Genomic DNA, 11,445 nt, shown 5'->3' on the forward strand with positions numbered 1-11,445 from the left:
AAATGTAAATTATGCTCTAAAATATATAAGCTGGCAAAGAAATTTAATGATCAATTAAATTGTAAAACAAGGTAAAATTCTCCTTTTTTAAATTTAATTGGTGCATTTTAAGTGTATTTATTTATTTATCGGTCCATTTATATATTTCTGCGTTTATTTCTAATTATGTCAGTTTCGGTCCTCCACACAGAAAAGGATTACAGAGAAGACTTCTTGAAAATGGCTGCAACACATTTAACAGTTGTTTTCAAAAATCTAACCAACAGATTAAGTAGATATGTCAGTAACAATATAATTTATTCATTTTAATTTCTAAGTGTTATTGTTGTTTTCCAGAAATGTTCAGCAATAATTCTGATCCGGCCTGTGAACGTTTCACAGTGATGGCGGGAACAGAGTCGACAGATCAGCAGCCAACAGAAGGGTCACATCCTGGAGCCGACATCGCGGTCCGTCCCGCCGACTTACTGAACTCGACTGAGGTGGAGGACGACCACAAGCTGTCCGGCTACATCGAGGACAACTTTGACTTCCTGGACCGGATGGACTGCAGCGTTATGGACCACATGGACTGCAGCGTGTCCTATCAGGTGGGCCATTTGTCTGTAGAAGAAGATGAGATTTGAAGGTGGCGAATGTTTAAAAATAAATTTAGCTTTTTTTTTTTTACCTCCCAGGTGAACGAGTTCTCCGTCGAGCCTCCCGGTCACTCGGACGACGAGTACGAAATCATGAATCAGTCGCACTCGCCCCAAAYGCTCGCTTTGCTGAGTCCGCACGAGCCCACCCTGAGTCCCACGGAGTCCAGTCCACGCAGACCCCTCAGCCTCGACCTGAACAGTCGACACACTAAATCCCTCAGCTTGCCCTACATGACCTCCCCCATAGAGGGTCCGGACCAGTCCAGCTCCGAGGAGGAACCCTCGGAGGTGGGGAGCGATGAAAACGGTTACAGCAGCAGTGACGATGAGACCATGTTCTTTAGGAGCCTCCCGACAGATTTCTTCTTGAGCACTTTGTCCGGCTGTAAGGAGGACGAGGGAAACCTCGGTCTCTGTTCCAGTCCTGGCCCAGAGCCTGGGCAGGACTTACCGAGTCCTGAAATAAAGCCCTCCAAGTCGCCGGACCTCGAAGCTTCTGATTGTGAAGAAACAGAAGCTGCAGATGTGGAAGGAGGAGGAGGAGGATGTGATGAAGATGGACTGGAAGAAGAGCAGATGGCAAAGAAAGACGACGACGAGGTTCATCCTGAAGGAGATCAAATGGAAAACAACACACAAAGGTAAAAAAATATCTAGTTATAGATATATCTAATTTATAAATATCTAATTTAAGATTATTTTGTCACAAAGAACACATTTAAATTCACTTCATTATTTTGTTAAACAGCAACTTGAAGAATCTGAAAGATAATTCGGCTCAGCWGCTGTCTGTTTTTCTGTTTTTACAGATATCATTTGCAACTTTAACTCTCTTTTCAAAATCTTTATATAAATATTTTCCCCAAAGAAACACACTGAGATCTCTTTAGTTTTGATCTTTTTATGCTATTTTAAATTTTTTTAGGTGCTTTTGCTATTTTCACTTTCTCAAGTACCATTCTGCCACTTTTAGCAACTGTCCTATTTTTTTWAAAGCTTTTTAAAGCCTTTTATTACTTTTAGCCTTTTATTACTTTATAGCTTTTATCTACCGTTTTGTCACTTCAGTGTTTAGCTAGCTTTTTGTCATTTTAGCTGTTAAAAAACCAAATTAATAAAAGACTAATTAGAAGGTGAAAGCAGAATATTTAGGTACCTTTTTGTCACCTCAGTTTTAGTTAACACTTTGTCATTTTAGCAGTTAAAGTATTGAATTATCAAAGGACAAATTAGAAGGTGAAAGCTGAAAAATGTTAGCAAATCCTTTTGCTATTTTTAGCTTGTAGTTAGCAGTTAACAGTTAGCATATTGCTACTTTTAGCTTTTAGCTACCTTTTTGTCACCTCCGTTTTAACTAGCCTTTTGTCATTTTAGCTGTTAAAAACAAATTAGTAAAAGACAAATTATAAGGTGAAAGTAGCAAAAGGTTAGCAAATCCTTTTGTTAATTTTAGCTTGTATTTGGCCTTTTTATTTGTTTTTGTTAACCTATTGCTACCTTTAGTTTTTAGCTACCATTTTGCCACTTTAATTTTTAGGTATAGTTTTGTGATTTTAGCTTTTAGCTAAATTTTTGCTGCTTTTAAGTAGTCTCACACTACTTTTATCATTCAGCTTGCCTTCAGCTATTTTAGCTTTTAGCCAGTTTCTCTTGTTTTCATTATTTTTTCACAAACTTTAATTGCTACATTAGTAGCCTTGTTCATAGCATTAGCAATACTTTTAAAARGCAGCTAAAATAAAAAAGGGAACGAAGAGTCAGATACTTTCACAGGAATCGTTGGGGATTAAATCAGAAATAAAATAATGAATTTTGACTTTCCCAGAAGATATTTAAATGTACTGAGTTTTTTTTACTGCAGGAACTATTTTTTTCAAACACTGAGCATGAATACCTGAGAAAATAGTTGCTCAATAGTGAAACTTTATGAAAGTTCAGGTTGTGGTTTTCAAAGCTGAACATTTCCCTTTGTTTCAGCAYGTACAACATTTTCCAGTGTATCCCTGGTAATTTTTGCACAAACTAAAAWGAAATCTGTAAGCCTACTTTAACATTTCAATACAATTTATTTTAGCAATAAACTCCTCAACTTTGACCTARTTTTAACACTTTATGCAGCACATCTTATATCGCTAACTAAATAGTTTTCTGCAACAGCACCACCTGCTGGAAGACAAGTTTGTTGTGAATTTAAATTAAAACAAAATGACGTGTGGAAACTGCAACTGCTTTTATAATAACATGCCCTTACTTTAAMCCTAACTTTATTCATTTTGTATTCCTGCTTCTGTTTAAACTTCATTTATTTGTTATTTCAGTTGTGCAACGACCACTGATGCACAAAGTGACGAACCTCCGACCTCAGAGGCGTCGCCAAGCTGCTGTGTGGCGGTCCTGCAGCGGAGCGACGAGGACATCGACCGCTCAAACACTGAAACTGAGGCCGAGGACGTGGAGGAATCTGCTGAATCTGCTTCCAGCGGTTCTCCTTATTCTCCACGTGCCTCGCGGAAAGAAACTGAGCTAATAGACACTTTATCACCAGCCCAACATCCAGGAGGCTGTTTCAGCGAAGAYGAAACAGAAATTGGTGATGTCGGTGAGCCGCCTRCTTTAGAGGAACCCCGACAGGGAAGCGAAGAAGAAGCAGCTGACCAAAACCACCACCAGGACGTCRGGACCTCCGGGACAAACGGTGACATTTGGAGTGAGCTTGAGGATGTTGTTTGTGAAGTGATAGAGGATGAGGAACAGAGGGATGATGATGATGATGATAATGACGATGATGATGATGCAGAGGCAGGTGTAACTCAAGATGGAGAAGAGAAAACAGCAGATGCTACAGGAGAGCAAACAGAGTTGGATAAAGCAGTGACAAACGAGACAGAATTTAGAGAAGAAAGGGAGGAATCAGAAGAAAAACCAAACCAGGAGAAAGAATCTGAGCATAAAAACGAAGAAGAGGAGGATGACACACAGAGAGATGAAAGCAGAACACAACCGCAGGTGAATAAACAGCCACCGGTGATCACAGCTGATGGACAGGAAGCAAAGGAGAACGATGATAAGTGTGAAAAYAACAGCTCAGGAGGCGTCGGCAGGAAGCTGGTCGTGTCCAAACAACCCAAGATTTACCAAGTCAAAGCCGTGCCCATCGTGCCTCCGAAGCCCCAGCACTGCAGAATCACCGCCCTGAACCTCCGCCAGCAGCAGCAGCAAAGAGAGAGGAGGGACAACTCTCTGAGGGTCCCCGCGGAGCAGGACCAGCGACACGGGGAACCGGCCCAGGACGGGGACGGCGAGGGCGCGGAGAGGAAGGAGAGGCCGGCCCTCCTCAGGGAGAGGAGGAGAGACGGAGCCGACGGCGCCACGAGGGACGCCAACAGGAACAGCCCCCTCAGCATGTGCTTCGACGAGGCGGTCGCAATAGCAACTTTGAGGAGAGAGAAAGAGCGAGGGCGAGAGGGCGAGGCGGAGGGAGACGGGTCAGGAAAGTAAAGTTCGGAGTTAAAGACTCCGTCCAGGTGATCCGCGTTTTAGAATTATAACGCATTATGTTGTTACAGTCAAACTGTTTCACCAAGACCTTTCCTGCTGTTTTATCTACGGCAGAATAAATAGTTTTACATTTTATGGCCTTTCCACATTGCTCCATGTTTTGATATTAAAGTTTAAAAAATTTAAAAAAAAAATCACAAAGCTGAGTTTATTCTCTCTCATCRATGGTTTTGACTCAACGCAGTATGGTGAAAAGATTTTTTTAAAAGTCTGTAAAAAGTGATGATTTAAACAAATTCTGCTGTTCAAGATTTCACCATGTTTCACAAAAGGCTGCATTTTCATAATAAAATTGAGGATTTTTATTTTAGTATAAATTAGTTCAGTTGCATGGTGTTGAGTTTGCTGAACTGAACCGCTTCAATTATTGTTCCTGCGAAAGCATGAAGCAAAGAAAAATGTAAAACTCGAATGTTTCATGAAATGAGGATTTTTTTTTTTACAGCTTTTTATTAAAAGAACAACTCACTTGAATAATTTCTCATTCCTTCCGTATTTGTTGTGTGTTGTTCCCACTTTTTGGATCAGAAAATCTAAAGTTTATTCTCAAATCTGGATCCTGACATTAAATGTTTGCACTTGTCTAATGACAGAATTTTATTATTATTTTTTGTATACAGAGTATGTGTACATAAACAATAGGAATGATAAGAATGTGGTTCGTGAATAAATTGAATTTTGGATGAAAAATAATATCTGTATTGATGGAGGTGTTTTTGTTATGTATTTGTTTTTGACAGTCTAACTACTTCATACTTTATTTACTAAAGTTTTCTCCATAAAATTACATCAGCATCTCCAATTCCTTAAAAAACATTGTTGTCATTAAAATCAGCTGTTTTCTTATGCTACTTTTTGCTAGAATTTGCTACTTTTACTTATTAGCTACCATCCTGCTATTTTTAGCTAGCATCTTGTAACTTTTTAGCTACCATTCTGCTACTAATAGCTTCTAGGAAAGTTGCTACTTTTAGATTTCAGTTAGCCTTTAGCTAGTTTTATCTTTTAACTAGCATTTTGCTAGAATTCTGGCTATAGCTAGCATATTAGCTTCATTAGTGTTCCGCTTTCATTAAGTTTAAAAATAAGTTTCAGCACACACTTCCAAATGAGATGAGAATGACAGTATCAACTAAAACAGAAGCAAAAAGATTTTTAGTTCGCATGTAGTAGGTGTTTTACGTTAATCACAAACGTCACATCCGCTCCCAATGTTTTACCGGAAGTAAGCCCATACAACACTACACTGCTAGATAGTTCGTGTTTTGTTTCGACCTTTTAAAGAGACTGAACAACATCTCCGCTGAGTTTTTAAAAGTGTCCCGGCGGGATGTCGTTCCCCTTCGGTGTCGGTACGCAGGTAGCCGCCATCATGGACGTGCTGACCAAAGCCGCGGTGGCAGAAATCACGAAGCTGGTGGAGGRGGGCGCCTTGGTCCTGCGCCTGGAGGTGCAGCGGAGGGACAGCGAGATCCAGGAGCTGCGGAGCAGTCTGAAGGTGATGGAGACTGAACTCTGCGAGGCTCACGAAGCTGCAGCGAGACGAGCTGCAGAGAAGGAGGAGGAGCAAACAAGAGCAGGGAGTCTACTCCTGGGGGGTAAGAAGTCAACCCGCACATCTGGCTGGAAGGACCTGTCACCAAACCTCATTAGAAAAAAATAAATAAAAAAACTATATGTAACATGATTTTTCTGATTAACAAGATGCTTTTCTTCCTATGTTAGCTCCTCAAAAATATTTCTACTGGTCTCCTTTCAAAATCGTTTTATTGATTTTTTTAATTTGATCATAATTTACATACACTGTTTTCTTCTTSTTCAGCTAAACATTTAGCATAACAGCTCACACAAAGCTTATGGTATAATTGCTAAGGTTCAAATTCATTATTTTTCATATTTTCTGATTAAAAGGTCTAAAATTACAACAGACCACTCCCTGGCTTCAGGGAAAACAACGTCCAGAATTTAAAGTGTCCTTTTGATCAACTTATTAATCCAATTTATAAAATCATGAAGCCTTGTAGAATCTGCTAATTTGATGCTTTTTACTCAGAATAACTAAAGAATGAGAAAAAAATCAGGATTAAGTTGGTTAGTAAAATCAACAGGTTGAGATTTGTTTGTGAATTTATGAGAAATTAAACCTCTGAAGTGAATTATATTTTTCCTCACTGGAGACAAGTGACATTAAATTGTCTGATTTGTTTTGGTGTTGCTTTGTGCTAAAATAAATATTTGTGTTTTTACATGTGAGTTTGATTCATTTTGGTTGCAGATCAAAATGAGGGTCATGAAGAAGGCATGGCGTTTCCTCAACTAAACCCAGCTGATTTACTCTGCGAGGGCTTCATTGGAAAAGACCAGAACCAGAACATCAGCCCAGCTGTAAAACAAGAACCAGAAACTGAGCTGCTCGTCACTGAAGCGACAAATCACACGGAGACGGAAGTTGTTTGTTCGATTGCAGAAAGTAAAGGCGACTCTGTCTGGCCTGCTTGTGGTGTATTTGAGAACGGTTCTGCTCCGTTGCAGCGACACGCACAGATTTTCTCGTCAAGCCTCGAGCCGTATTCTGCCTGCAGAGACGCACTAAGCTCTTATAATTCTTTATCATCTCCAAGAGTTGAATTAGCTGATGGTTGTTTACCTGTTCCAGTGAAAGTAGAGGAGAGAATTCACCCTGTAAGTGTGGAAAATACTTCCACAGTTAGTTATGATTCACGCCCTGCGGTCCTTCAGGATGAGCCTGCTTCGCAGTGGGCGGGGCCATCAGCAGCTCTGCCTCAGAGATCCACAGCGGGAGGCTCAARCAGCGAACAGGGCAACAAATTCACCATCAGCTCGAAAGGCAAAAGGCTGACGAACATGAAACTCTTCATCTGCTCCGTGTGCAACAAGGGCTTCACGTACCTGTCTCAGCTGGAGCACCACAAGACCGCTCACCACGCCCTGAAACCCTTCAGGTGCCTGGAATGCGGGAAGTTTTTCACCCAGAAGACCCGGCTGAAGACGCACCAGAGAGTGCACACGGGCGAGAGGCCGTTCAGCTGCAGGGTCTGCGGCAAAAGGTTCTCCAGACGGGACAACTGCCTGAGACACGAGCGCTTCCACAGCCGAGCCAAGCAGTGCGATAAAAGCTTCGGCCTGCAGGCAAAGCTCAGGTTACATGAAGACGTTCACCTGCTGGGGAGGTAGCGCTGCTCAGCACTGAAAAGTCCCAACACTGACTTTATTTCTGTTTAAAGCCACTTCTTTTTAACAAATACATTCTTGTTTGTATATTTTAAACTTTTTAAAATTACATTTTAATTAGACAAGCATTTAGCTGTTTTATCTCATTAAAATATGYTGTGCATTTACTGTATATATACACTCCAAAACTGTTTGCAAACATTTATTTAGGAGTTTATTTTGGAATTATCTTGTGCACATTCAGATCTAAGGTATGTCTGCTCCTGGATTTGTTTTTGTGCAGTCATTTTATTATCTTTTTGATGTTTTTTTTAAACAAATGTCATGTTTTTATTAGAGTATAAGCAAGGAAAATTAGTTGTCAAACAGATTTCATCATGTTATGTTGTTTTTTAAATAAACAAACAGATACAAAACACTTTACATTTGTATTAGCAAAATATTACAAATTTACTATATTTGCTGGTTTTATGTTTTACGTTTGCTGAAGTTATTTTATATATAACTTAGCTATAAATTAAAAATAATTTTTTTTGTGGGGAGATCATTGAAGCTTTTGTGGTGCATTTTAAACTATGTCTGTATTTGCTTTGCCTGCTTTTTAATAAATTTTCAAATTCTTTAAAAAAAATCTTAAATTCATGAACATTTTCTTGTTTTATGTCCGCCTTTAACCTTATAATGAAAGATTAAAAGTGATCGGAGTAGGCGGGACGTCTGCTGTGATTGGCTGTTGGGACTCGAAGACGTTTGGGGATTGGCTGTTCTGATAATGGTAGTTTTCATTGAATCAGCCTTGCGCTTCTCTTCAGTATTACGGTACTGTGTCGTCACTTCCGTAAAACCAGAGCTAGCCTTGTTTATCTTTTCTTATGGTACCAATTAACTTGTGCTTGATGATATCTGCCTTTTTAAAGCCAAATGGAAAAAGCTACAACATGAAGCAGCCGGCGGGCGAACGTCGGCCTGTTACCGTTATTCAGCGACCTCTCCCGGGACGGTTTCTCTGCTCTCGTCGCTGTAAAGTGTAGACGTCGTTTTCCTGAGTTTGAGTACTTTGTCATCATGTTGAGCGGCGTCGCTTTGCGCTCTCAGATCGCCTCCGTCATCGATGCCTTGGCCAAAGCAGCCGTGGCGGAACTCTCCAAAGTTGTGGAGGAAGGTGTGGTGGTGCTGCGGCTGGAGATGTGCCAGCGGGAGGACGAGATCAAGCGGCTGAAGAGCACCGTCGATGTCCTGCATAACGAGCTGAGAGCAGCTCGGTACGCGGTGACCCTGCGCCCGGACCACCACCGCGGCAGAGACGGTGAGCTGCACCTGATCCTGATCCAAAAACACCCCCTGATCCACTTTTTATTCAGGTGCCCAGAGCCGGTCTAGTGTTTTACGGGGGCCCAGAGCAGAACGGGATTTAGGGGCCTAAGATTATTTGTCCCCACCCATCATATACTTACTAATAATAGTCTCCACGTTTTTAAGCACTCATGCTGTATTAATTCTGCAATAAATGTGTAATATATATCTTAAAGATTTTCCATAAAAAAGCGACAACGTAAACCAGAAGACTGATTAGTGACTTTAAATTAAATGGACATTTTAAACAAATTTTACTAAAAAAAAAACCTTTTGTTTCCAGAATAAATCTGTTGTGATTTTTGGAGTTTTGAGGTGTAAATGATCTGATAAGATGGTGCTTATTTTCCTACCCTTGGCTCAGTTGTTAATGGTTTGATCTTATAGTTTAGTGATTCCCAACCCTGGTCCTCAATTGCCCCTATCCAGCATGTTTTACTCGTTTCCATGCTATTTAGCAGGTCTTCAGAAGATTGTTAATCACTCATTCATTCAAACCAAGTGTGTCAGTTTCACCATGTTATCGTATCGCGCAGTGCGCTCATATTTCTAAACAAAAGCGGCTCTCTCCAGGAGGAAATTTGCTGTCAATCAATCCAAGAGTTAATCCACGAGCAGAATTCTGCTGGCGTCAAAATYGTAAGCGTGCTGTACTCGCTTTTACCCACTTAGAACCACCAGAGAGGAGGTTCTGAGACAGCGCAGCTGTGGAGCTCGCTTGGAGAGACGCATAGGGCCGAGGCCGAGCCGAGTCGAACCGCGTACAAGAGAGTCCGTGGAGATTGTGTGCTGAGGCTGTCACTGTTAACAGTGAACACAAGAGGCCTCAAATTAACAGCTGTCCTTGAGGCACTGAAGTTAAAGTTGTGTTTTGGTCTGTGTACTACCGTTGATGTTTGCCCCGGTGCCATACCGGAACCGAGTTTCGGTACCCAACCCTAATTGTAGAGTAGTAAAAACAAAGACGAGCTGTCTGAGGAACTCAGAAAGAAGATTGTAGAGATCCATGTTAAAAGTAAAAGCTACAAGAACATCTCCAAGCAGCCTCATGCTCCTCTGACCACTTAGACTCATTATAGGACTGTAGCCAACCTTTTGGAACATGGACGCAAGAAGCACTGCATGAATGCAGAAGAATGCATGGGCGAAAAGGAGGCCAGAAAGCCATCCAGTTTATTTTTTCTGATTGCACTAAATAGTCCTGTTTCGATCACCAAAATACACATCGACAAGCCTGAGGTTTTCTGGAACCRWTGAGACAAAACTGGAACTTTTTGGCTCCAAACAAAAACAAAAACTTTTAGTGGTTTTGATCAGAGTTTATCATTTTTTGTTTTCTGCAGAAARCCAGAGTGAAGTTGCAGATGAGAGGAACCTCATCGTCCCGCCTGAAGCTGAGGTGAAGGTGAAACGTGAACACGTGGAGGAGAGAGGTGAAGAACCCAGARGACTAAAGGACCAGGCAGGAGAGGGGTCTCTGTATGAAGGGGGACCATGGAGGTCTGCAACACAGAAAGAGAGCGGCTGCAGCAACTCCAGCTTCCTAACKTTAGCACAGAACTCCCTGTCGTGCCTCTCTGAGTCCCCTCTGGATGGAGGGTTTCAGCAGAGCCCGTTCAGCCGTGGCCTGTTGGCTCACAGCCAGTACAGGAACACGGTCCGGAGGAGGACGGCGAAGAGGCTGATGTTCAAGAAACGGTTCGTCTGTCCGTACTGCGGCAAAAGCTTCGAGCGTGCCGGGCATCTCGAGAGGCACAAGAGGATTCACACGGGCGAGAAACCGTACCGCTGCGAGGTCTGCGCCCGGCGCTTCAATCAGAAATGCAGCCTGAAGGAGCACATGAAGCTTCACAGAAGATGTGAGTAGAAGATAGAACTTGAGTTTTTCAGTCATTTTAAAAAAAATGCAGTGCATCAGTTTGTAACTTCAGTCAGAAAATGACAGAAAATATATTTTAAAATAACTTTTTATTTCTACCTATTTACTGTCTTGTTTCAGCAGGGAGGGTTCAGATTTGGAATGAAACCCCCCTCTCACTCTAAATCACAATTAATTTGTAAACGAGTCTTTTATTGTGAAGGAGCACATGTCGCTGACACACAGCTGTCCTCCTTAGGTTATTTCTGTCCCCAGTCTTGGTCCAGTTCTCAGATGGGTGTCTCTGGCTGAGACATTCCTCACCCAGTAGAGAAAAGTAACAGGTTTCACGCAGATTTAGAGTAAACGAGACTTTGAAGTGTCTTGATTAAAAACTCTGTTTATCTGTCAGACTTTAAAAAGACCGGCCTGTTATCGACTCTGCTCCCCAAGACAAGACTCCAAACTCCTCCTCTGCCAGATGTAGTTTCTAATAATTACTGGAATTCAGTCTGAAGTTGAGCAAACGTCTGTTAAACTGTTCACATTACCTTTATGACCTTTAAATTGCCTGAGACATGCTTACCCTTCAGATACAAAACATCAAAGAAAACATCGTTCTATTTAAGAAACTTGGCATACCACTAGGGCTGCAACTAACGGTTATTTTAGTAATTAATCTATTGATTATTTTTTCGATTAATCGACCAAATCATTAAAATGCTTAATTACATGAATATGAGTAGATTGATATAAGTTAATTTCATTCCTGTATAAATTAGGGATGCAAGTTATTGATTAATTAATTAATCTGAAGTTGATTTATCGTATAGTGACTAACAA

General features: G+C 41.2%; 3 protein-coding genes across 3 annotated transcripts in view; all 3 read left to right on the forward strand.

Moving 5' to 3' along the window:
* si:dkeyp-68b7.12 (rho GTPase-activating protein 30) overlaps nt 1–4,892 on the forward strand; it is a gene marked incomplete in the record, with an annotated part of 18,623 nt that extends 13,731 nt beyond the window's left edge. The window contains 3 exon segments of the mRNA XM_014012996.1: nt 337–590; nt 678–1,282; nt 2,960–4,892. Coding sequence (XP_013868450.1) covers nt 337–590; nt 678–1,282; nt 2,960–4,139 — 2,039 coding nt within the window.
* Nucleotides 4,893–5,471: 579 nt separating this feature from the next.
* Nucleotides 5,472–8,029, forward strand: LOC106520772 (zinc finger protein 415; the record flags this gene model as incomplete). Its single annotated transcript, XM_014013024.1, is given in 2 exon segments — nt 5,472–5,797; nt 6,475–8,029. Coding segments are annotated over 2 exon segments (1,188 nt in total). The 3' UTR covers nt 7,395–8,029.
* A 172-nt stretch (nt 8,030–8,201) lies between these two features.
* LOC106520727 (uncharacterized) overlaps nt 8,202–11,445 on the forward strand; it is a 19,567-nt gene continuing 16,323 nt past the window's right edge. The window contains exons 1-2 of the mRNA XM_014012951.1: nt 8,202–8,697; nt 10,088–10,603. Of these exons, the coding sequence (XP_013868405.1) occupies nt 8,457–8,697; nt 10,088–10,603 (757 nt within the window). The 5' untranslated portion in view covers nt 8,202–8,456. The remainder of the gene's footprint in view (nt 8,698–10,087; nt 10,604–11,445) is intronic.

Source organism: Austrofundulus limnaeus, unplaced genomic scaffold, assembly GCF_001266775.1.
Source record: "Austrofundulus limnaeus strain Quisiro unplaced genomic scaffold, Austrofundulus_limnaeus-1.0 Scaffold97, whole genome shotgun sequence".
NCBI lineage: Eukaryota > Metazoa > Chordata > Actinopteri > Cyprinodontiformes > Rivulidae > Austrofundulus > Austrofundulus limnaeus.